The 26,597-nt window shown below is 33.2% G+C and overlaps 4 protein-coding genes across 5 annotated transcripts in view; 2 read left to right on the forward strand and 2 right to left on the reverse strand.

Moving 5' to 3' along the window:
• Positions 1 to 121: 121 nt before the first annotated feature.
• Positions 122 to 5,072, reverse strand: LOC142984999 (uncharacterized). Its single transcript, XM_076132909.1, has 7 exons — positions 4,780 to 5,072; positions 4,026 to 4,167; positions 3,515 to 3,626; positions 3,002 to 3,055; positions 2,539 to 2,607; positions 1,583 to 1,642; positions 122 to 1,281 (listed from the first exon to the last, which is right to left on the reverse strand). Exons 1-7 carry the CDS (start codon positions 4,827 to 4,829, stop codon positions 122 to 124), a joined length of 1,647 nt encoding a protein of 548 aa, XP_075989024.1. The 5' UTR covers positions 4,830 to 5,072.
• Positions 5,073 to 5,265: 193 nt separating this feature from the next.
• LOC142985194 (uncharacterized) lies at positions 5,266 to 18,484 on the forward strand. Of its 2 annotated transcripts, none has more exons than XM_076133225.1 (5): positions 5,266 to 5,578; positions 6,233 to 6,383; positions 6,901 to 6,972; positions 7,258 to 7,404; positions 17,021 to 18,484. In XM_076133225.1, the coding sequence occupies exons 1-5, from the start codon at positions 5,435 to 5,437 to the stop codon at positions 17,779 to 17,781; spliced, it is 1,275 nt and encodes a 424-aa protein (XP_075989340.1). In that variant the 5' UTR covers positions 5,266 to 5,434; the 3' UTR covers positions 17,782 to 18,484. The 2 variants fall into 2 exon arrangements, with proteins under 2 accessions (XP_075989340.1, XP_075989341.1); XM_076133226.1 differs by lacking the exon at positions 17,021 to 18,484 and adding an exon at positions 10,384 to 11,864.
• On the forward strand, positions 11,381 to 14,075 carry LOC142984966 (zinc finger and BTB domain-containing protein 41-like). The gene is made up of 2 exons (XM_076132872.1): positions 11,381 to 11,399; positions 12,165 to 14,075. Exons 1-2 carry the CDS (start codon positions 11,381 to 11,383, stop codon positions 12,722 to 12,724), a joined length of 579 nt encoding a protein of 192 aa, XP_075988987.1. The 3' UTR covers positions 12,725 to 14,075.
• A 1,615-nt stretch (positions 18,485 to 20,099) lies between the features above and the next one.
• LOC142985169 (zinc finger protein 711-like) overlaps positions 20,100 to 26,597 on the reverse strand; it is a 59,738-nt gene continuing 53,240 nt past the window's right edge. Inside the window, exon 5 of the mRNA XM_076133179.1 lies at positions 20,100 to 21,989. Within this exon, the coding sequence (XP_075989294.1) occupies positions 21,031 to 21,989 (959 nt within the window). The 3' untranslated portion in view covers positions 20,100 to 21,030. The remainder of the gene's footprint in view (positions 21,990 to 26,597) is intronic.

Genomic DNA, 26,597 nt, shown 5'->3' on the forward strand with positions numbered 1-26,597 from the left:
CTAAGGATAAAGTTTACATTAATAATTAATGAGGTTCGGTCCCACAAGTCCCTTCAATGCAAACAATCTCGTGTGAACAATTTTTAAAAAAATAAAACCCAAATATAAAAAAAATATCAATTTATTTGTCAGGTTTTTTATAAACAATCAACTGGTCCGCATCTTCATCAGCGTGATGTACTTTAATATGATTTCTTAAACTATATTTCTGAACGAACATCTGCGAGCAAGCTCCACACGACCACCGCCTGTCATTCAAATGGACTCTCATATGTTCACTCAAAGTTTTGGCGCGAGAATACTTTTTATGACAATACTCACATTCGAAATTCCTCTCACCTGTATGAACTACGTGATGTGTAGTTAATTCTTTCCTCGATCTAAATTTTAAATCGCAAATACTACAACTGTAATTCTTTGCCGCTGGTGTTTTAAAGTGTTCCGATCTTACATGCCATTTAAGCCCTCGAAGTGAAACGTATTTTTTAGAACATATCTTACAAGTTAAATCTAATGGTGCTCTTTGGTGTTTTTCTTCCAAATGCCGCCTTTTTAACGTCAAACTAGCGAATTGTTCGTTGCAAATCGAACATGTATAAGAAACTTTATTATGTGTTATTCTTATATGACTGTGTAGAGTGTATTTCGAAATAAATAACTTATCACAAGTCGGACATTTTAGTTTTTCGCCGTCAGTATGAGTTTTCCTATGAGTACGCAAACGTTTCGCCATTAGAAAACATTGACCACAAATATCGCATACATAATCATTGCTATGCGAATTCATATGCATAGCCAAAGATTTGAAGAATAAGAAATCATTTTTGCATATAAAACATCTAAATTTACCATCACCTAATTCGTAAGGTAAAAACTTTTTCGCGGGCTTTATAGTGTCGTCCATATTGAATTTTACATTATGGTCATCTGTCAAATGTGTCACTAACAAATCAATGTCAAGTAACTTTTTTTTACAAATCTTGCAAGTGATGTTACTGCAATCAGCCTGAATAGGGACGTCCGCAATAATTATTGATTTTACAATCGATTTGAAATTTATATTCTTATGTGTTTCATTGACATGTGCTTTTAATTGATCGAAGGCGACGTATTTTTCCTTACAATAATAGCAAATGAAATATCCTTTATTACATTTGAAAGGGGTAATGGTGGAATGTTCTAGAATTAAAGCAGCATTTTGTCTACGCTTCGTAGATTCAAGTTGTCTTAGATTGCCGTGTAGTAATTTCTCTTCTTCAGTTAATTTCTTCTTTTTCTTTTCTGTAAAGAAAGATTTTTGATTAAATTAAAGATTAACAAATAATTCATTTAAAAACTATTGCGTGATACAGTTTTACAAGTAGAACTCGAAACCACGACAGAGTCAAATTATGGGCCACGGGTGGAGACTATTTTAAATATTGCAGATCTATATTTTCATTTAATAAAAACTATAAATATAGCATTTAAAATACTTTTGATAAATGTGTTCGTTAACAAGGAACCAAACTCGATTAAGATCAATGTAATATAACAATTTTACATAAATATTACTTGAACATAATATCAAAGTATTACTTACTTTTGTCCTTATTATTATTCCTAAACAATTTCTTTTTTAAGCTGCGCATATTCTCAACACCTGAAACGATCAATTAAATATTATTTAAAATCTTTTACACGTTTCTAAACATTAGTTCCACTACTGACCACTAGATGTCACTATTAACAACGTCAGATAAATTGTAATTTTTCTTTCATGGATTTTTAACACTTTAGTGTTACTACTAGCCACTAGATGTCGCTATTTACAACGTCAGATAAATTGTAATTTTTCTTTCATGGATTTTTAACACTTTAGTGTTACTACTAGCCACTAGATGTCGCTATTTACAACGTCAGATAAATTGTATTTTTTCTTTCATGGATTTTTAACACTTTAGTGTTACTACTAGCCACTAGATGTCGCTATTTACAACGTCAGATAAATTGTAATTTTTCTTTCATGGATTTTTAACACTTTAGTGTTACTACTAGCCACTAGATGTCGCTATTTACAACGTCAGATAAATTGTAATTTTTCTTTCATGGATTTTTAACACTTTAGTGTTACTACTAGCCACTAGATGTCGCTATTTACAATGTCAGATAAAGTGCAATTTCCAAAAAAAAACATGACAAGTTCGCCCCCTATTACATGGTACTAACATTAATTTATAAACCTCTGCCTTCATCTTTAAACATAAGTGGTGTTATAAATAAAATTATAAATTTCAAACAAAGTCAGCACTCTTTGGGGCGTTTGGTAGTCTACCTGTGCTCAATACGAAGTCCCTAGTTAAATTCCCAAGTTAACAATTTAATTTAGAATATTTCTCAACAATAGTCCGGAGTTTGGTATATGGCAAGAAGCTCGTCCCCTATCACATGGGACAAACATTGTTTACGGCGAAACATTAGTCTACATCATACACCTCTGCCTATACTTTCGTGTTATGTTATGTACGTATTATCAATGTAACTATACCAAATACTTACTTTTAATACTCGAAAGGTCCGAGTCACTCTGATCTCTGCAAGCGTCATCAGTTTTTATTGAATTATTATCTGAAATTATTTAATACAAATCATTTAGAAGTATATAAGTATGTTTATCAGTTATTTGGTTACCATAGTACAAGCTTTGCTTAATTTGGAATCAAATAACCATGTGTGAGTTGTCCAATAATATTTATTTATTTAAAGTAGGACAATATTTTTATCTCACTTTAAAAGAACACATATATTATGTCGTAGGGACTTTTACAAACAATAATATGTAGGTACTTTCATAAAGAATGGACGCAAAGTACAACTAGACCTGAAACCATTATTTGTGGATCGCACAAATATTTTGTTCCGTGTGGGAATTAAACCCACTTCCTTTAGTAGTAGTGGCATGTAGCCACGTATGTATGCATGTATTTTAAATTTAAAACTATGTATGAAGCAGATATCTTACCATTTTCATGTTGATCATTGAAAAGATCCCTCTGTTTGCCTGTTTCCGCATATTCTGTAATTAATTAAAATAAACATTTCAATTTTACTCACAACAAAGAAGACTATCAGCTTAGCCTTGCTTCCAAACGATATAGGAGTCTGCTTCCAGTCTCACCGGATGCAGCTGAATATCAGTATTTAACATGGAGCGACTGCCTATCTGACCTCTACAACCCATTTACCTGGGTTATAAAATATGTAATAATAGAAGCCGTCCGCGACTTCATCGGCGTGGAAACCCTTCCCGTGTAAAATCCCGATCCTTCGGGAGCTCCGGGATAAAAAGTAGCCTATGTGTTATTCTGGGTCTTCAGCTACCTATCTACCAAATTTCATTGTAATCAGTTCAGTAGTATTTGCGTGTAAGAGTAACAATCATTCATACATACATACATTCTCACAAACTTTCGCATTTATAATATTAGTAGGATATAATAATATTGTGTGAATAAAGATGAGTGTATGAACGTACCGGCAAGTCTAGCTTGATTTTGTAGCACCTGTTGTTTGAACTGTACTGCATTTCTTAACTGTGTGATGCATATTTCACATATTTGATGCATTGAAGTACCATTGGGTAACCACTGAAAAAGTATAGTATTATTAAGAGTTTACAACATATATTTTGTTATAAACATATCTAATAGATCTGTAATGTAGCCTTTGTTGGAAGATTCTCACGAAATTTTGTGAGCATATTGAGTAGGTCTGAGAATCGGCCAACATCTATTTTTCATACCTCTCAGTGACACTTTTTTTTATTTATTATATGGCAAAACAACGTTTGCTGAGTCAGCTAGTAAATAAATGAATATCTCAGGCAGCTAGTGAGTACATATAATATCAAAGTTTGCTGTTTACTTTTTATCTCTTTTTTTTAAATATCTATTTATCTTTGCAATGGAATAGTCAATCATAGACAGATTTCTGAAAGAGGTATAGGCACATAATAAAGATCATAAAAATTGTAACAACAAACTTACAGTTAAGTTAAAGCACTCCTTGAACATATTTCCGTATATCTCTCCATGTCCGTTCCACTCGTACTCCGTCCACATACTCTTTAAACATGGCAGTTCTAAACAGCAGCAACACAGACCACAGTCAGTCGGCTCACTAGAATTGCTAGAAAATAATGCACACATACAAAAAATATACGCTGATATTCAGCTGCATCTGGTGAGACTGGAAGCCGACTCTAACATAGTTTGGAAAAAGGCTAGGCTGATATATATATACAAAAAATAACGCCTTTTTCTCATAGCAGTAGGTAGAGACCAAAGAACGTCACTTGGTACGATCCTTACAAACTACCCTTGCCTCATTTATATTCAAACATCTTGTCATACAGGACCACCGGTTACGAGTACTTAGCACTACGCACCTGACGATACCACAGTAACTAAATACTTCTTTCTTCTTCTTTCTTTCTTCAGTCTTCAATTCTCAACCGCTTGCATAGAGCAAGCGGTTGAGAGTTGAAGACTTCGACAAAACACGGAACTAGCTATGTTCTGTGTGTATTAGAAATAATGATTACTTGTTATAACAGTGAAGGAAAACATCGAGATGTTCAAAACAATTACAAATTTGTGTTGTTTTACAGCAATGAAATAGCGAAGCGGTATTTTTGTTTGTCGAGTTTCGAGATTACTATGAGAATACCGCTCATAAAGGACGAGTTGTACTCCTTTAACAACTAAGGCAAAGGAAATATGCGTAAAGTTAAATACTAACCTAACATTTCCTTTTACTGTAACTATTATCTTTGATGTAACTCCACTCATTTTGGTACACTAATGTTTTGGCAATTATTATTTATTAGATTATCAATGAATGAGAACTATATTAATTATTATTTATTAGATTATCAATGAATGAGAACTATATTAATTATTATTACAAGGCAAAAGCGTTTTATTCTATTATTTATTTATTGTTGACAAAACAAAACTCCTGTTTTAATATGACATTGACATAATAGTGACGTCTATGAAAAAGGGGGTCAAGATATTGGGGGTCAAATTTAAGATAATCTTATATTGTTTAAGTTCTAAGTAAAAAACGATCTTCAAGTAAAAAATAAAATAATAAGGCATAATCTACAAATTATGAACCTACCTACTCGATCGCATAAATATTTGAAGATTTCGATTAGCATAGTATGTTTGGTAGTAATTAGTATTTTTCTTATGTTAAATAGGGAAACACTGAGTTAAACATCAAAAGAAAAAAAAATAAACATGGCGCAGGCATACTTTTGATCGCTCTGCGACCAGGCCTAAACAATTACATTTATTTCTCGCTATAAGTAACATTTATTACTGTTATTTAATAAGAAATATATTCCTGTGTATCAACTTTAGTTATTTTATGTGATATAGTGTTTAAAATGACAGAAATTTGGATGCTAGAGCATGATTTGTGCAGATGTTGTCATGTAGAAGGCACTTTTCAGAATTTAGCTTTATCAAACTCTGAAGTCGAGGGAAATACAACATATGTGGACATGCTGAGAGACTGCTTAGATATTAATGTGAGTTCATGAAGGAAAATACGTAAAACAAGCTTTTAGGGACCGATAAATGTTAGATAGTAAACAACTGCGACTTGTGTTGTTTATTTTGATTTTTATTAAAATCTAGACACCCTAGCTTCAATCAAACGTTTTTTACTTCTGTTTGATACTTAACTTCTGAGGGCTGTAATTGGAACTAAATAATCACGTTCTTGCCTTGATACATATAAGAAAAGTGATAATTGTTTTGGTCAAGCATATTCTGTTATTACGAACAATATAGCTGTTTGTCTTCTATAAAGGGCAAGTCTATTCGCAAGTACCACGCACGAAGCCAGACTTAGGGTTTCAATTAAGAATACATAAAAACTCACCTGTCTTAGGATCCAAACCTTGAGAATCTTCCAGATCCTCAGTACACATATACAACCACTAATATGAAATATTAAAGAAAATATCTTTAAAAATAATATAAATTCTTTATCATTCATCTGCAATGTCTTGAAAAAAAGGTCAGGCGCTACTTGTAACCAGTCTTCCTGTATGAAAAACTGTATGAATGAGAATGAGGCAAGGGAAGTTTGTGAGGATCGTACCAAGTGGTGATCCCTGGTCTCTTCCTCCCCCTATGGGAAAATATCATTGTTCTATGTATACTCTTTACATTTTCAGATAGTCCCCGTTCCTGGCATGCTCTGTAATGTGACATACACAATCTGTGGTCCATGTATCACAAGGTTGACTGATGTTGCCAAATTCAGGGCTCAAGTGGAGGCCTGCGAGAAAAAGTTCAAAGATTTCTACAATAGAGATGCCATTAAAAGTATGTATTTCTGTTATTCACTAGCTACTGTGTGTGGCTTTGCCTGTAAAAATTACTAGGATAAAAAGTATGCTGTGTTATAAACTACCTGTGAATCTGATTTTATATAAATCTGAGCTATAGTTTTTAAATTAGTTGAGGATCATTTAAATAATCTTTTAATAAATAGATAAATTTAACCCATTACTGTCCCACTGCTGGGCAAGGGTCTCTAAATAATAAATAATAATTATAATTCTAAATAATCTTTTACATTTATAATATTCGTAGATTATACTACAGATTTGGAATTAGGCCTTCAGTCCACCACACAAGCAAAATTTCAGATATGCAAGGTTTTATTGCAATGATTTCCTTCACCATTATAAGAAGTGATCATTATTTCTAATACACACATCACTTGCAACAGTCATTGTTGTGTTGCTACTAGCTCAAACCATTGACCACTTGTGTGGGAGGTGGCTACTTATCTTGGCTATTATGGCTCTTATTATATAATATTTATAAATTATTTCAGTTGAGGATGAACTGGGAGACATTATAATCAAAGAGGAGCTACCGGATGACTATGAGGACGACGAGCCAGATGGTAAGTACCCACAAAACACAACAACAAACTACGGACACAAAGTACAACCAGACCCGAAACTATTTTGTGAATCACCCATATAATTGTTTCGCGTGGGAATTGAACCCACGACCGCCCGACGCAATGCCAGTGGCGTGGCGGTTACGTCTCTCTGCCATACATTTCCGAGTTTATTGCAATATTTCGGACACCTTACCAAACTTTGGGCTACTATTGATACTTATCACTTGAAATTGTTTGACGCAAAGTTATTTGTATTTTAAAACAAATTCTTCTTTTTTCTAGAAGATAACACGGAACCAGAAGAGTCGGTACAGAAGAAAATAAAGAAGGATTCTAAGCCGAAAAAGGAAAAATCTAAGGCGAGCAAGAAAATAAGCCGACCTAAGAAGTTAGAAGATAATATTAAAGAAGTAGAGAATAAAAGGAAAAGTAAGTATTCTTAATAACATTTTTAAAATAAATAATATTAGGTTGGGGAAAAAGTCTTTTCGCATTATAGTATGTATGAACTTGTAATAACATCTCTTTGGCTTCAAGAATCACAAATGAGTTTCATTAGGTTTCTTTCAGTGAGCTCGTGAGGTACCCAAATATCGAGCATTTTTGTGTAGAGACTAGATTTTATTACAAGTTCATACATACTATAATGCAAAAACACTTTTTCCCCGACTTAATATATAACAGTTGAACAACTTAGTAGAGAGTCTTGTATGCAAGGTTCGTGGAGGTATACAACATACAGAATGTATAACATCAGTGACTCGGCTTATACAGCTGACGGTGGCCTGTTTGATACAGATACTTTATTTAGGAAATACACAGAATTATGAATTGTGAACAGAATTATGAACAGAGGAGCTCGTGGCTTAGTTTACAACAGCCGCACGGATCGATCTCTGAGGTTAAGCTACGCTTGCGGAGGTTGTTCCGCAGATGGGTGACCATCTTATACATATCGAGTTCCTCCGTGTTTCGGAAGGCACGTTAAATTGTGGGTCCCGGCTGTCATTTTCGAAGATCTTTGACAGTCGTTAACAGTAGTCAGAAGCTTGAAAGTCTGACAACCAGTCTTACCGAAGGGTATCGTGTTAATACCTAAGTAACTGGGTTGTGGAGGTCAGATAGGCAATCGCTCCATGTAAAACACTGATATTCAGCTGCATCCGGTGAGACTGGAAGCCGACTCCAACATAGTTTGGAACAAAGGCTAAGCGAATATACAGGGTGTCCCATAACTCAACGATAATCCGAGACAGGATGAAAGGCCAAGTCATACCGGTTCTAGGAAAAATAAAAAAAAAATCCATATCACTTAGTTCAGCAATAATAGACACTTTTCAAAAAAGTTAAAATTCCACACCCTTGGTCGCATTTTCAAGTCCTGTGATCACCAATGTCACAATTTCGCTGTGTTTTTTTGAATTTCGTGATTTTCATTAAATATGCTAATAATCGTATAACAAATTAATGCACAAAACATTGTTAATTTAATAAAAAAAGTTAAGTTTTAGTAAGTCATGGTTCACAAAAATATCGTTAGTTAACTTTGACGCTTCATATTGAAAAAAAAATGTACTACACTACCCTTGGCAAGTTATTTCAAAAGTTGGCGCATTTCATCAAGATTTCAAAATGGTGCAACACTTGTCACTTTTCTTGCCATTAAAAATGTTATTTTTATTTGAACGACGAGTATCCTCGAAAATGGATCGAACGCAGTCGTACAATTGTATGGCCTCCTCGTTCCCCCGATCTAAATCCAGTTGATATTTTTTACTGGGAATGTATAAAATAAAAAGTCTATTCAAAATCAATACAAAATCTTTCAGAACTTCGCCAGAAAATTGACACAGCGTCAGAAGAAATAAATGCAAGGAATTTTGCTTGACTGGTGCAAAGATCTTTTGTACGCCGTTGCAGAGCCTGTATTCGTGCCAGAGGAAAGCAATTACTTTTAGTAAAGATGTAATTGAGTCAGTCCATAACCAATATTTAATGTAATAAACATAATAGGTAATGATAATAAAAAAAAAAGAATGAACGAACCATCGTTCTTATTTAATTATTCTCCTTAAACTAAAGTAATTCCGAATTGTTTTCCTCTGGCACGAATACAGGCTCTGCAACGCCTTACAAAAGACCTTTGCACCAGTCAAGCAAAATTCCTTGCATTTATTACCTCTGACGCTGTGTCAATTTTCTGGCGAAGTTTTAATAAATTTTGTATTGATTTCGAATAGACTTTTTCTTTTACGCATTCCCAGTAAAAAATATCTACTGGATTTAGATCGCGGGAACGAGGACGCCATACAATTGTACCACTGCGTTCGATCCATTTTCGAGGATACTCGTCGTTCAAATAAAAATAACATTTTTAATGGCAAGAAAAGTGACAAGTGTTGCACCATTTTGAAATCTTGATGAAATGCGCCAACTTTTGAAATAACTTGCCAAGGGTAGTGTAGTACATTTTTTTTTCAATATGAAGCGTCAAAGTTACCTAACGATATTTTTGTGAACCATGACTCACTAAAACTTAACTTTTTTTATTAAATTAACAATGTTTTGTGCATTAATTTGTTTTACGATTAATAGCATATTTAATGAAGATCACGAAATTCAAAAAAACACAGCGAATTTGTGACATTGGTGATCACAGGACTTGAAAATGCGACCAAGGGTGTGGAATTTTAACTTTTTTGAAAAGTGTCTATTATTGCTGAACTAAGTGACATGGAATTTTTTTTTTATTTTTCCTACAACCGGTATGACTTGGCCTTTCATCCTGTCACGGATTATCGTTGAGTTTTGGGACACCCTGTATGTATATACAGAATTATGAATTGTAAACTAGATAGATCGTGACAAGGCCCTCTACTAAATTGTTGGACTATATTTTCAAACGTAATTATGTCATAATCAAAATGTATGTATGGGATAATGTAACATATCTTGTCTAACTATATCTTATATCTCTATCTTTACATATGAATAAGTAGTAAATGCGCGCGAGGGGAGTTGACGTACCTCTTTGCCAAATTTTATCAAAACTGCTTTACCTGTTAATAGTCATACTCAGGGTGATAGTATTTTGAAAATGTTATCTTAACTTATAAGTGTGAAAAATTTACAACATTTGTATGCGTTTTATTTTAATTCTTTTTCGTAAACTTTATAAATATAAAATATCGTACGTGGCTAAAAATGGGAATCCCTTTCTTTCCACTTAAAACTCTAAATATTTTTTTTGCCATAACGGCGAAACCAATCTAATTTCACAAACAATCATATCTTATTATAAAAACAAGCATTCTTAACATCCGAAATTAATCGCGATTCGACCGTGAGTGTAACCGAAGACCCAAGACGGAAGATGCAAGATACTGAAACAAAATTTTTTGTCTGCAGACGTTCCCACAACCAAATTTTGCCTGAGAGACGATGACTTTACCCAAGAAGGTGACATACTCAGCTGTGCAAGATGCGACAAGAAATATGACAAAAAATCATCACTATGTTTCCATGTTAAGACTAAACATTATAAAATACCACGGTACTCATGCCCGTACTGCAAAAAACAGTTCATGACTCCAGCTCCTTTAACCGTTCATAAGTTAGAAGCACATAATGTAGATGAACGTTTCAATTGCAACGCTTGCAAAGGGATTTTCAACACGAAAGTCCAGTTACGAAAGCATATAAACAATTTTCATATGCTCGGAGAGAAGTATAAATGTGAATTTTGTGAGTACGAATCGTTTAGTTTTGAAAGTATGTATAAACATAAATTTAAACATAAGACTGTAAAAGATTATCAGTGTAGGTTTTGTAAGAAAGCGTTTGTAAGGAAGACTACTTTAGATTTACATGAAAGGATTCATACGGGTGACAGAAGAAAAGTTTGTCCGGTTTGTAGTCAAGCGTTTGTGCAAAAAGCTAGTTTGAATTATCATATGACTAAATATCATCCAGAAGTTAAGTTTTAAAGGGTTTTAAAACGGTTTTTTGTAGGTAACTTTGTTTAATAATTGATAGACATATCGTCTTATTCATAAACACACTATAAACCTATAGTTAAAACACTACTAAAATATGTTTTCTCTTTTTCATTTCGCTAAGGAGTGAAAGAAACAAAACACTTTATAAGCCTTTCATAACTTCATATATTTTTATAAGAGGGTTAATATTTATTTACCTTGCATGCCTGAGAGTTCTTTAGAACAGTTCTTGAAGTTATGCAAAGTCTCCAACTTTTGATTGTATATTTTAAGATAATATCATTATTTCAACGATTCAGAGTTCCATTCTTAGGCTGGGATTAAATGTATTTTGATATTATTTTAAGTAAAATTAAATTACTTTAAATCTTTGTAGTGTGGACAGTTTTTATAAAACTGATACCAATATGGGCGAATATCGGTTAAGTTGGCTTTTATTTATGACTAGTAAAACTACTGTAAATGTCCAATTTTATTTATACATAGATTATATATTTTAATTGTGAAATATAAACGTTATATTTTTATTTACACTTCCATATCAATTAATTACTTGTGAAAAGGTTTTTTAATATTAAATTTATCAATTATGTATTTTCAATAAATAAAGGCATTGATAATAACTAATAATATTCGAATGGGCAGCTTTAATTATTATTCATTATTATATTATTATATATTGAAAAACGTCAGTTGCGTAGTACTCGTAACCGGCGGTCCTTTATGACAACATGTATGTATGTGAATGAAGCAAGGGAAGTTTGTAAGGATCGTATCAATTATATTATAATTATAATAGATTACTCTATTAAATGTAAATTGTTAAGTTATGGTGCACATATTTGTTGTAAATATTACTATATTATTATTATTTAATAAACAGTTATAGGAAAATAACGATTTGTTTTATTTCACATCTATTTCTCAAGACTTTTACTCTTTATAAAATAAATTTTGACGTTGATGACTAACAATGTATTAATTTCTAACACACGTCGCTAAAAAGTTCTGGCTCAGTTGGCTAGTCTTAATGGAACTGGCCGTGGCCGAAGATAAATTGTATTGAAATGATCGCTTAGATCAAAGATTGGTTAAACCTCTAGTTAACTATATTGTCAAAGTAAAATGAAATATTTTCCAAATTCTTTCCGAATGAAAAACGAAAGAACTCACACGAATTTTTCTTTCTAGGCGACAGAGGGGTCTACTATACGATAACACAAAATCGATACAAATGCAACGATTGCGATCGATCATTCGCTTCCCAGCCCCTCGTGTCCCAACACTACAGATTCGTGCATTTAAAAAAACGCCCAAGAGAACGAAAATGCCCGAAATGTGACGAAAAAATCCCGGGTTATTTAAGAGCTTTTCATTTAGAAAATAAGCACGGTATACCAGCGCCATCTTGTGGTGCTTGCGGCAAAAAATTCAGATATCCATCTCACGTGTTACAACATCAGAAAAAAGTACATATGGGCGAACGAAATTGTCTATGCAACGTGTGTAATAAAACCTTTTTTGATAAGTTAAGTTTGAGGTTGCATATGGCAACGCATTCGACGGAGAAAAAGTTTGGTTGTAAAGTCTGTGGTAGGTGTTTCAGGTGGGAGAATAATTTAAAAGATCATGTAAAAATACATGTTGGGGATAAAAGATTTGTATGTAAAGTTTGTGAGAAGGCTTTCGTTCAGAAATCTACTTTGAAACAACATACGGTGAGAAATCATCCGGGAGTTGATGTATTCTAAATGTAGATGGCAGTAGTGAGCTGCTACAAGCTTGCTGTACTTTTTTCTTAAAGTGATGAGTAGACGAAAAGTGAACGTTTTTCCTAGTATATTTATTACTAGTTACTGCCGTTGACTTTGTTCGCGTAGAAAATATTTCTCCGGATAAAATGTCCTATGTATTAAGCCAGGGTATAAACTATTCGTGTGCCTAATTCATCAAAATTGGCTGAGGAGTTTTGATGTGATTGTAGTGATTAGTAGCAAACATCCAGAACATTAAAATTGTATTTATATTATTACTAAGATTATTGTACGTACCTGGCAGCTGGATAGTTGCTCTTCATCATCATCATATTATCAGCCCTTAGACGTCCACTGCTGCACATAGGTCTCCAACAATGATGTCCACAAGGTCCGGTCTAGCGCTGCCCTTCCATCACTTTCCCGTTTCTCTTCGCTGACTGTTAATTCCTTACTTCGATTCCTAGATAACATTGTTAAAGACCTGTTCTACCATTTACCGTTATACATAGCTTAGCCTCTCCTCCAAACTATGTTGGAGTCGGGGTTCCAGTCTCACCGGATGCAGCTGAATACCAGTTTTACATGAAGTGACTGCCAATCGGACCTCCACAATCCAGTTACCTGGGTTATAACACGATACTGAGTAAGACTGGCTGTCAGACTTTCAAGCTTCTGACTACTGTTAACGAATGTCAAAGATCTTCGAAAATGACAACCGTAACCCACAATTTAACGTGCCTTCTGAAACACGGAAACTTTAACCTCACAGATCGATTCGCGCGGCTTTTGTTAATTAAGCCACGAGCTCCTCATTTACCACCTACCGTTAAGTATCGACTATACTATCCGCTAGATATTTCTATACAGGGTGTCCCAAAACTCAACGATAATCCGAGACAGGATGAAAGGCCAAGTCATACTGGCTATAGAAAAAATAAAAAAAAAATTCCATATCACTTAGTTCAGCAATAATAGACACTTTTCAAAAAAGTTGAAAATCCACACCCTTGGTCGCATTTTCAAGTCCTGTGATCACCAATGTCACAATTTTAATTAAATATGCTATTAATCGTATAACAAATGAATGCACAAAACATTGTTAATTTAATAAAAAAAGTTAAGTTTTAGTGAGTCATCTTTTTCAAAAATATCGTTAGTCAACTTTGACGCTTCATACTGAAAAAAAAATGTACTACACTACCTTTGGCAAGTTATTTCAAAAGTTGGCGCATTTAATCAAGATTTCAAAATAGTATAACACTTGCCACTTTTCTTGCCATTAAAAATGTTATTTTTATTTGAACGAAGAGTATCCTCGCAAATGGATCGGACGCAGTGGTACAATTTTATGGCTTCCTTGTTCTCTCGATCTAAATCCAGTAGATATTTTTTACTGGGAATGCATAAAAGAAAAAGTTTATTCGAAATCAATACAAAATCTATCATAACTTAGCCATAAAATTGACACAGCGTCAGAGGAAATAAATGCAAGGAATTTTGATTGACCGGTGCAAAGGTCTTTTGTAAGGCGTTGCAGAGCCTGAATTCATGCTAGAGGAAAACAATTCGGAATTACTTTAGTTTCAGAAGAATAATTAAATGAGATCGATGGTTCGTTCATTGTTTTTTTTTAAATTATTAAAACCTATTATGTTTATTACATTAAATATTTGTTATGGACTGACTCAACTACATCTTTACTAAAAATAATTGCTTTCCTCTGGCACGAATACAGGCTCTGCAACGACGTACAAAAGATTTTTTCACCAGTCAAGCATAATTCCTTGCATTTATTTCATCTGACGCTGTGTCAATTTTCTGGCGAAGTTCTGATAGATTTTGTATTGATTTTGAATAGACTTTTTCTTTTATGCATTCCCAGTAAAAAATATCTACTAGATTTAGATCGGGGGAACGAGGATGCCATAAAATTGTACCACTGCGTCCGATCCATTTGCGAGGATACTCTTCGTTCAAATAAAAATAACATTTTTAATGGCAAGAAAAGTGGCAAGAATTGCACCATTTTATGGCGTCCTCGTTCCCCCCATCTAAATCCAGTAGATATTTTTTACTGGGAATGCATAAAAGAAAAAGTCTATTCGAAATCAATACAAAATCTATCAGAACTTCGTCAGAAAATTGACACAGCGTCAGAGGACATAAATGCAAGGAATTATGCTTGACTGGTGAAAAAATCTTTTGTACGTCGTTGCAGAGCCTGTATTCGTGCCAGAGGAAAGCAATTATTTTTAGTAAAGATGTAGTTGAGTCAGTCCATAACAAATATTTAATGTAATAAACATAATAGGTTTTAATCATTTAAAAAAAAACAATGAACGAACCATCGATCTCATTTAATTATTCTTCTGAAACTAAAGTAATTCCGAATTGTTTTCCTCTAGCATGAATTCAGGCTCTGCAACGCTTTACAAAAGACCTTTGCACCGGTCAATCAAAATTCCTTGCATTTATTTCCTCTGACGCTGTGTCAATTTTATGGCTAAGTTATGATAGATTTTGTATTGATTTCGAATAACTTTTTCTTTTATGCATTCCCAGTAAAAAATATCTACTGGATTTAGATCGAGAGAACAAGGAAGCCATAAAATTGTACCACTGCGTCCGATCCATTTGCGGGGATACTCTTCGTTCAAATAAAAATAACATTTTTAATGGCAAGAAAAGTGGCAAGTGTTATACTATTTTGAAATCTTGATTAAATGCGCCAACTTTTGAAATAACTTGCCAAAGGTAGTGTAGTACATTTTTTTTTCAGTATGAAGCGTCAAAGTTGACTAACGATATTTTTGAAAAAGATGACTCACTAAAACTTAACTTTTTTTATTAAATTAACAATGTTTTGTGCATTCATTTGTTATACGATTAATAGCATATTTAATTAAGATCACGAAATTCAAAAAAACACTGCGAAATTGTGACATTGGTGATCACAGGACTTGAAAATGCGACCAAGGGTGTGGATTTTCAACTTTTTTGAAAAGTGTCTATTATTGCTGAACTAAGTGATATGGAAATTTTTTTTTATTTTTCCTATAGCCGGTATGACTTGGCCTTTCATCCTGTCTCGGATTATCGTTGAGTTTTGGGACACCCTGTATAAGGTCGGGGAAAAAGTCTTTTCGTATTATAGTATGTATGAACTTGTAATAAAATCTTTTCTATACATAAAAAAGCTCCATATTTGGGTACCTCACGAGTTCACTGAAAGAAACCTAATGAACCGTGTACTCATTTGTGATTCTTGAAGCCAAAGAGATTTTATTACAAGTTCATACATACTATAATGCGAAAAGACTTTTTCCCCGACATAATATTTAGAATTAACTTTATGAAGGAATTTAACATGAACAGTTTCATGATAGTAAGTGGCAAATAAAATAAGTACCTATGGCAGAGTTATAATATGCTGATAATTACAATTTATGATTAGATCTCAATTTAATATGAATGTGTATACTGAAAGTACAAAATGTGTGAAATAAAAGGTTGTGTGTTGAAATAAATACAGTTTTAACATTAGTAATATGTTTCATTTAAAGTCCTTTATTCTAAAGAGAGTTCAAATGCAACGGTGGCTCCCCTAGCGGCCATTTTCGGAAACGATTGGTAACAACATAACTAATTAGTAATTAATATATCGACTTGTAATTATTAAACGTTTTACAACTAAAATATTTTTCAAAGAAATATATAACAGGCATTTTAATAAAGAAAAGGGAACATGTTATATGTACTATATAAAGTGAGAATTTCATTTGAAATACCTTATTTAATTGCACAGAATTATTATAACAGGCACGGAATAACTAACACAAGACGAAAAGTAATGGGTTAAAAAATAATACATTAAACAGTCGACAATAAAAATTATTACTATTTATTAAATTTAATTGCGTTGTTTTATTTTTGCCCTAAACTGTTGTATTTCGCCGGTAGATGGCGCTAATTGTTTTTATAGAAAATCGCTACATTATTGAAAATAAAAAAATGATTAATAAAGAGCTATTTTAATGATGTTAACGACTGTAACAAGATTATTCCTCGATTATGTTTATCAGACAACTAACTGAACCGCGCAACTCTGCTTGTGTTACATAAGATTGGGTCATAATTTACCCCGTTTACGTAACATTTAAAAGTAACAACAACAAAAAACGATACCCTCAAATATAATTTACCCATAGGAAATATACTTACCGGTTCTTGCAACCAGAGCAGACTTCCTTGAGAATATTAATTTTCACTGTATTTGTATTTTTCTTCCAGATTGCCCTCAAGTTGACGACTTCGTAATAAAACCATCGATTACGGATAAAAAATACACATGCAAAGCGTGCGACATCGTTTACAAAAGAATTTTTGACCTCCGCTGCCACATAAAAAGGACGCACCTAAAAGAAAAGTTCGTCAAATGTGAACATTGCGCCGAAACTTTCATGTACCACAGTCAAAGAAAACAGCACATGTCCGAAATGCACATTATAAAGAAGCCAGAAATATTCATATGCGCCAATTGCAATAGACAATTTAAAAGAAAAAACTCATTGGCTGAACACATGATGGACGTCCATATTGAAAAAAAATGCCTGCACTGTCACTTGAAATTCCCGCGCAAAAAATATTTGTTTCATATGAACGAAATTCATGGTGTTCCGATGCCCACCTGTGGGGTTTGTGGGCTTAGGGCCCTATGGAAAAGTACTCTAATCAGACATCAAAGAATTGTACATTTGAAAGAAAAGAAGAAAGTATGTGGGGTCTGTGGTAAAAAGTTTGGTAGCGGATCGAGTTTAAGTGACCATATGATCACACATGAGCAAAAGAGAATTTTCAAATGTGATATTTGTATGAAAGATTTTGCAAGAAAGGAATGTTATAAGACACATTGTAGGATACATACGGGTGAACGACCTTTTAAATGTAATATTTGTGAAACAGCGTTCATTCATAGGCAGAGTTTAAAATTCCATGTGAAAAGACATCATGGCGCTGATAACACATCGACCTCTGATGTAAAAACAAAATAAATAAATAAATATCATTGAATAACACACTGTCATTATGATTCCAAACTAAGCAGAGCTTGTACTATGGAAATTTAATAACTGATAAACTTACTTATAAAATAAAGAAATATCGTTGGACAACTCACACACTGTCATTATGATTCCAAACAAAGCAGGGCTTATACTATGATGACCTAATAACTGATAAAACATACTTATATACTTCTAAATACTTATACAGATAAATGTAGAACCAGGCTCAGAACAGATACTCGTGTTCATCACACACATATTTTTCCCGGGTGGAATTGGCAGCCACTACACGCGGCGCTACAGTTACGTGAACCAAAATATGGTCGGCACTCGGCACTCTACCTTATTGGCAAAAAATTATATCACAAATTGTCTATTATGTAGTAGGGTATTAATATAATAAATAAATAATAGGGTAGCCAGTACCAATCAAATCAGCTACTCTTTACGAAATGTCAAAAATAACAAAGTGACGTCACTACCTGTGCATTTTCTTTGGCATCAAATGAGTGCCTTATTTAATGTTTCGGTCTATTTAAACGTTTCTGAAATAAATAAATATCATGCATGTTATACCTGAAGGTGTATTAAAAATATATCCCATGAATACCCATGTAATGGGAAGCGAGCCTATTGCCAAATACCGGGCACCTTACGTTTGCATTGTATCATTTCTAAATAATAAATATTATAAAACCAAAATCATCTTGTTTCATTTTAAATAACACCTTTGAAACATTTTTAACCTTTCAGTGTCTAAAATCTAAAGGAATTAATTTTGGAAAAATAAGTAGTCTATATTTTTAAATATTATTAATTATATCATGCTAATACTCACCAAAATCAGTTAAGTAGTTTAGCAATAAAATCTTCACGGGCAGTTCAGCTTTACATTTATAATGGAAAAGGATTTTTATTAGTTTTGAATAATTAAGGTTTTAATAAAACAACAATATTAAGTATAAAAGAAAGAAATCAGTTAGTATATTTCCATGATGTAGGAAAATGTTTTACCACAGATAATCTTTAAAACTTACTACGACAAAAGTACCTACTTACCAATGTTTCTTATAACTAGTAGTAAAAATGTGTCCAGAATTGAATGATTTTTAAGGTAATACTTTGACACTAAAATTTAATTATTTATACTGATCACTGTTCTTCTACTTTAAACCAAGACATAGTTATTGAGTTTTACTTAGTTTGTAACGCGATGACCGTGACGAAAGTTTTTTTTATTAGTTTCTACCCAACTGCGTCTTCTGTAATTAATCGGAACAAATATTAACGCCATCTATTGATACAAACCAAAACTATCAAGTAACCGCATCGCTATTCAGAAGTTTTTAAGGCAAATAAATCATTATTTTTCCAATAATAGTAACCATTACTTTACACAGTCCATTCATTTTATTTAATCTCAAGTCTCCAACCAGTTCCTTATCTAAAAATCTTAAAACTATAAAATATTTTTAATTAGTTGTAGTAGTTCACTAGAAAAACGTTAGGGGCGCTGATTGATATTTCTATTTTCTCGATTCTATTTGTAAATAATAATAATAATAATAAGCCCGCAGGGCACCTTGAGGCGAGGTGACGGGGAGTAGCGACCCCGCGGTACCTGAGTGCTCCAGGGGGAAGTCACCCTTCCTCATCTCCGGCTTGCCTTAGTTGGCTGGTCGGAGTGAAAACTGACGAGGAAGCGGTCCCCCGCCTCTGGCTTGCCTTCATTGGCCGTCCAGAGTGGAGTCGCAAGAGCAGAGCTCCCACTCTGTTCGGAGGACGGATGCTGAGCGTAAGATGGCTAGTGGGCCAGTGATGCCTGAGCCTAGCAAAGGCGCGTGAGCTGAGTTTAACGTCCAGCGAGGCCTCTCCGTCCTTCAGCTGCTCACGTCCCTGTTGCCCCCTTGTTGCATTTTGAGCGACTAGTTTAGGGGGCCCAGTTTGTGAGTTGGCAAGTCTCCGCCTGCCACTTTTACGTGTTATTTACATTGTTATAGGCAGGCGCCATAGTTCCCGTAATTTCCTAGTTTCCCAGTCCATAAGCACCCCATCCCAATAGCCCAAGTAGTATATCCCCTTAGTTTTGCCATAGTTCCACTCAATCCGGTGATTGTCCTTGGGTGCATTTCATAGTGTAAACAGGGATAATCACCGGATTGTGACATCATACATTTTTAAAATATTAAAGCAGTCGAAAAGGGCCTCTACGTGTTGGCTTCGGCCCCACGCACGCCTTCCAAAAATCCGGGACTCCATAGTCCCGAGATGTGGTAAAGACTTACATAATAATAATAATATATTTATTTCACAAAAACGTACAACTTTTAACAAATCAAAAACAATTGGGCAAACTTTAAACACAAAGCAATTGGAACACTGATACCCATGGTAAGATCTAACTTGTGTTATATTTGTAAAAACTACGAATATAAATTACTTAATATTAAAGATTATAATTTTACTTATAAATAATGGTGTTTCGTTTTCGCTGTATGTTGTCTACTATATTATTTCGTTGTGTATGTATTTTCATATAAAATACAGGGCTAAAATCTTCATATTTAAAAATACACACTAAGTGTTGCCATTATTTAAAAACGTTAATGTTGTAAAAATGTATAATACTTACTCTAAAGCGCTAATCTACGCAAACATCACTAATAGGAATGTATTGTGTAGCTTAAGAATACTACATAAAAAATGTAATCGCTACTTAGGTTTAACTTTCGACCACAGAAAACAAGTTATAGCTCTCCTGCACTTTACTAACCCTCGGTTTCTGAGGTACATTTAGCGTTAGTTTATCTTTTCAATTGCGTTTTTTTTATACGAGTTTAAATGCTATTGAATCGATAAACTACCGCTAAATGTACCTCAGAAACCGGGGGTAAGTCCTTCGAATCTTTAACAAACATCATTCTAAAATCTAGGATAAAAATGAGATCGAAAATGAGATCTTATTTCAATTTTATAGTGCTGTAAAATGTTATTAATATTTAAATGCTCAAAATATTATGTTTTACGCGACTACGTGGTATTACCTACTGACTATTTTATTAACCACTAGCTGACCCGCGCAGCTTTGCTAACAAAATTTTCATTTGCATTTTTTTATTTGACATTGGTTCAAGTTTTTTTCTCGGCACCTATAAAATACATAATTCCCGTATATATAGTATGAACTTCCATGGAATTTTATTAAGTAATTCTGTTTAAAAATATAAAAAAACGTAACTACTTCGAGCTAGTACGTTTTTGCATCATATGATAGGTCTTAGTATGTACCGTCAGCGCCCTCTGGTTGTCAAATACCTTATCACAGGCTTGACATTTCAGAACGACAGGCTTTGCTCCATGTACCTTAACTTCATGATTATTTTTCTTCGTATAATCAGAGAATTTTTCACCACAGTAGCCGCATTTACTTCGCATTGAACAAGTTACATGGACACCTCTTTCATGGTCTCGTTTCTTCACAGCATTATTGAACTGTTTATCACAGTAATGACAGTTAAAAACTCCAGTCTTATGTCTCGCCGCATGTGCTTGCAAAATCCTTTTGCAAACAAAACCGGAGCCACACACACTACACATATAATTACTATAATGTATATTCATATGTTCCAAAAGCACTTTAAAATTATTAAAATCATTTTCACAAATCACACATTTTAGCAGCGGGCCTGTATCAAATTTGAAAGGTAAAATATGATCGTTAATATCCGTATGGAAGTAACTATCGTGGACTCTTTGTAAATGCTCCACTAGTGTCAAAACTGTGTCAATATCCATTTGACATAAGTCGCATTTTAAACCAGTAATGTCAAGTTTGACAATATAGGTTATCATAGTGACATTTTCCATGTACGTCGATTTGTCATTTTGATGCTTGCTGATTGTGTGGATTTTTAACTCGGCTGGAGTTACGAATTGTTCTGAACAAAACCAACAACCGTATCCGATACCTCCGTACCTTCCTATGGGTGTTGCGTTTGAGTTAGAAATTATTGTTCGTACATTATCTTTGTGCTTGTCTAGTTCACAGATGGGTGTCCATTTCATCTGCTCTGAGCCGGGTTCTTTTAATGCTATCATGCCCGTTCTTTTCGTCCGTTTGCGCTGTTTGATCGTAACGTTCGGTTTCAAAGTAATCACTTCCATCTTCTTCGGTTCTGCTTTCTTTTTCCGTGGACCTAAAAAATGAGAATGAATAATTATTTAGTTGATATAATTAAAATTAATTGAAGAAATATAAATATTTAACTACCTACTAACTTATGATAGTTTTTTTTTCTTTTATCACTATTTTAAATGTCAAAAATTATGATTTAAATGTATCGCGATCGCAAATCACTTGCTGCTTGGTATTTTATATAATAATTTAATAAACATATTTGTAATTAAATAATGTATAAGTATAAAGACACATGACAAAGTAAATATGCCAAAATTGACTATATCTAAAATGGGCGTATTGAAATTAGCTTTTAACTTTTTTTGTAGTAGGTATGTAAATAATTTAAAAAAAATGTTGTTTATAAAAAAAATGTTCGGCCCGTCCGGCTAATTTGACGGGAATAATCTACGTCCACAATATTTTTCTACGTCTACTACGTCTAAATCAAATTAGAATATAAATGAAATTTAATACATAATGAAACAATTGAAACATTTACGACGATTTTATTTTGATAGACTTTATTTATCTTATACTCACTAATAGTTTCTAACTGAAAAATATAACGACTATGTCCGTTTTATAATAAACAAGTAATTTTTTTACGAGATTCATATAATTTATTAAAAGTTTTTCATAACTTCTTTCACCATTTTATCTATGGCTATTAGGGTGTTTGCATTTACAAGGAGAACTAAAAAAAAATCAATACTTGGTTATTATAAAACTGACGATTAAATAGATATAATAATACAATGTCTACATATACATAAGTACATTTATTAGTTATGCAAATTAGAGCATTATCGTTGCAGAAGACATCTAAAACCATTCAAGAATACGAATCGATTTTTAGCGCTCTTTTCTACACGAATTGTTTTACCTAACATGTTTCAAGATGAGGCCATCTTCCTTACCAAGGCGTTAAACACCACTAAATAATAAATAAATATATTTGTACAACTTTCACACCAAACTAAGCAGAGCTTGTACAGTAACCAGACAACTGATAAGGTTTATATACTTCCGAATACATACTTATATAGATAAATTTAAAACTTCAGAATAGATACTCGTGCTCATCACACAAATATTTGTCCCGGGTGTGATTCGAAGCCACCACACGCGGAGTTACGGTTATTGCGGCGAGGTGACCACGTTAACTGCGACATACGTGCAGTTAAATTGCAATTGCAGATAAAATGCAGAAAATAATTAGAATGAAGTAAGTAAAGTAGGAATTTTATCTTTAGATCGAAACCCATTTCGGATCTGAAGCCCACTGAAAAAAAAACTGTAAGCCTAGGTCACAGATTAAAAAAGTACTCACTACTCGGTCCATTATAGCCCATAGTATACCCAAACTCTGCTCTAATTTGCATTTAACTTTACTTACACCTAATAATACATCAGATCTAATACAAACTAGATATAGGAAGAATAACTCATGATTTAAGATAATAAGAAATATGTAAATGCAAAAAACTTAAACTGAATTCTAAAACAGACCAACAGGCTAAGTATCAATGGAGTGACTGTCTATCTGACCTCCTCAACTCAGTTACCTGGGTTATAACACGATACCCTTCGGTAAGACTGGTTGTCAGACTTTCAAGCTTCTGACTACTGTTAACGACTGTCAAAGATCTTTGAAAATGGCAGTCGGGACCCACAATTTAACGCGTCCAGTAAATTTTACGTTACAGACGTTTAGACGACTTTTTTGCATTGCATGTTATATAGCGTGGATCTTTAGGTATCATAATGTAAAAGGTAGATGAATAAATGATTCAATTCCCTACAACCAATTACTTTAAAGCAAGAAAGTTGAGTGAAAAGGAACAAAATATCAAAATTTGGAAGTAAATAATAATTTTGTACTTCTGTTCTGCTTATATACTACATCATTTTATATATATTTTAATTCCATAGCTCTACACATCTAAACATGATAAAATATTTGATTCTTGCTTATATATTTTTTTATGAGATCCATTTTTAAAAAACCAAAGGTTGCTGTCAAAACCTCCATCTTTTTGACAGTTAATTGCGACAATTCTCGTTTTTCGAAACGAAATTTCGGGAATAAGCAAAATTGTTTACTAATTTAATCCTAAATAAGTATTAAGTTTTATATTAGTACAAGACAAAGCAAACGAAATTGGCATATGTCATATTCTTGTATCATGATTCGAAAAAAATATACGAAACAACAACAGTAAAAAAAAACATTCTCGTTGAATTTGACTAGTTCGCGGCCCAGATCTAACTAAAAGACTGTCATAATATTGGCAAATAAAGGGCGACATTTTAAAATTAATTAGCGATCTCTATTTTCAAAGATTTTTCACCTTTGAATTTAAATATGTCACCTTACGCCTTAATTTCATAACATTAAAAAAAATCTTACTCATTAAAAAAACTAAAAAAAAAATACATGACTATCGTTTCTGGCTTTTTAAATGTATAAATTTTGATCTAAATCAATAAATATGTTGTTTAATTTCTAAATCTAAGCATCAGAAATACAATAATGTTTATTATGAATCTTAAATGCTTTTTGAGTAGTAAACATTCTACTGCAGATATCGCACTTAAACTCTCTCTTCAAACCGTGTTCATCAGCTTCATGTTGAATCATTTCCTCAAAATCTGTGAACCTCATATCGCAAACGTTACATTTCGGCCTTTTCTTTACATACAAATGTACCATACGTTCATGTACTTTCATTTTGATCCTTGTATCGAAAACTTTCGTGCAAAAACTGCACTGAAACACCCCAATTTTATGTCTATACATATGAGCTTGCAACATCCTTCGATTCACAAACCCAGCGTCACAAACTTCGCAAATATGATTGCAATAATGACTGTTCATGTGTTCAAGCAAAATCTTAAAATTGTTATACTCCATAGAACAATCTACGCACTGAAGTTTCTCCGAATCGAATTTAAAAGGTACAATATGGTTGTCTATGTCCATATGGAAGAATTTCTCGTGTACCATAACCAAATGGTCTATGATTTCTTGTAATTGATTCATGGGATTCATACACATCTCGCATTTTAAGCCCGTTATATCTAATTTTACGATATAATTCACCATTGTGTAGTTATTCATGAATTTCGAGATATTTTCTCCATCGTGGGTTTCGATTGTATGTTTTTTTAGGTCTTTAGGGTGTGGGTATTGTTCTGAACAGTAGCAGCAGCTGTAGCCAAGACTCCCGTATCGGCCGATAGGTGTCGCATTTGTAGCAAGTAGGATAGTTCGTATATTCTCCCTGTGTTTGTCTACATCGCTCTTGTTCATATGCGAGTCGTCCGCTAAGATATAGGACGTGTCTACTTCAATCTCGATCAGTAAGGGCTCTTCGGGACCTATAACAAATGGTTTATTAAGTATTTGTGAAAAAAGCCAATTAGAAGTAAAGTAATTTTGTGATAATGCTTCCCTGATTTATGCACAGCGTAGATTATGGAGATTATTTTATGAGTGTAGAAAGATGAACACATGGGCTTTTGAATAAAATAATTAGAAAAATGTAAGCGTATTTTTGTTGTGGTTTGATACTATATTATTTGGTAAACGAATAAATATAATGTAAATTATATTTTGTTTTGGTAGTATTTAAGGCAGTATCGATCGAATAAGAATGAATGAATGGTTTTATATTTAAGCACTATTCAAACAAAAATTGCAATATTTTTGTTTTTTATGTAAATAATAATTTATTCAAAATCAAACAAATAATTGTATATTCGTATATTTATTTTAATGTCCAATCCTTAAACATTATAATGTCGATTGATTAATATATATTAAAGAAAGATTGAAAGGTAGATTATAGGTCTATATCTAATACCTAAGCTAAAATACTATAGTTGATACATAACTTGGAGATACCTACTCTATAAAAGATACCAATTTAGTGTTTGAGAACTTGAAATACTGTACCTACTTGTAAATTGATTTTATTACGACCAACCCTTCAAAATTAACACGCAAATACTATAATCTATCCTATCCTTTTCCAACTTTCACTAACTTTTCTAATTCATACTCAAAATTACCCAAATTTATAACCAAATTTAAATAATAAAATTAAACCAAATGCACAGCTTTCTTATGTTCAAGCATCTTACTGCGGATAACAAAACCTACATCGCAGAATTCGCAAATATAATTTTTATAATGTTCACTCATATGGTCTTGCAGGTCAATGTACTCCCCAATATCAACCGAACACACGCCACATAAAATCTTCCTTTCCTCATACTTAAAAGGCACAATTTGATTTTTTATTTGTTTATGAATAACTTCATCATGTACACTAGATAAATGCTCCATAATATCGTCCAAGCTTTCCAAAAATACGTCACAAATTTTACATTTCAGACCACTGATGTCTAAATAAACAATATGGCGGGACAGAGAACGCGCATTAAAGAACTCTGCTTTGTCATTCTTGTGACATGAAAGAGTATGAGATTTTAATTCTGAAGGATTTTGGAATTGATTTAAACAGTAACTGCAAGCAAAACGAGTGCCTACTCGGCAACGAACTGGCGTTGCATTGGAACATTTTAGTATAGTTCTGATGTTGTCGAATTGCCAGTCTAA

The sequence above is a fragment of the Anticarsia gemmatalis genome, chromosome 29 (assembly GCF_050436995.1).
Source record: "Anticarsia gemmatalis isolate Benzon Research Colony breed Stoneville strain chromosome 29, ilAntGemm2 primary, whole genome shotgun sequence".
In the NCBI taxonomy this organism is placed as follows: domain Eukaryota; kingdom Metazoa; phylum Arthropoda; class Insecta; order Lepidoptera; family Erebidae; genus Anticarsia; species Anticarsia gemmatalis.

What these genes read in the sequence shown, in the direction of transcription:
- LOC142985194 (XM_076133225.1), top strand. Translation starts at nt 5,435, where the DNA reads ATGACAGAAATTTGGATGCTAGAGCATGATTTGTGCAGATGTTGTCAT. An exon ending in CAATAGAGATGCCATTAAAA is followed by an intron (nt 6,384 to 6,900) that starts GTATGTATTTCT and finishes AAATTATTTCAG; the next exon opens with TTGAGGATGAACTGGGAGAC. An exon ending in AGTAGAGAATAAAAGGAAAA is followed by an intron (nt 7,405 to 17,020) that starts GTAAGTATTCTT and finishes TTTTTCTTCCAG; the next exon opens with ATTGCCCTCAAGTTGACGAC.
- LOC142984999 (XM_076132909.1), bottom strand. Translation starts at nt 4,829, where the DNA reads ATGAGTGGAGTTACATCAAAGATAATAGTTACAGTAAAAGGAAATGTT. An exon ending in AGGAGTGCTTTAACTTAACT is followed by an intron (nt 3,627 to 4,025) that starts GTAAGTTTGTTG and finishes ATACTTTTTCAG; the next exon opens with TGGTTACCCAATGGTACTTC. An exon ending in GAATAATAATAAGGACAAAA is followed by an intron (nt 1,282 to 1,582) that starts GTAAGTAATACT and finishes CTTTCTTTACAG; the next exon opens with AAAAGAAAAAGAAGAAATTA.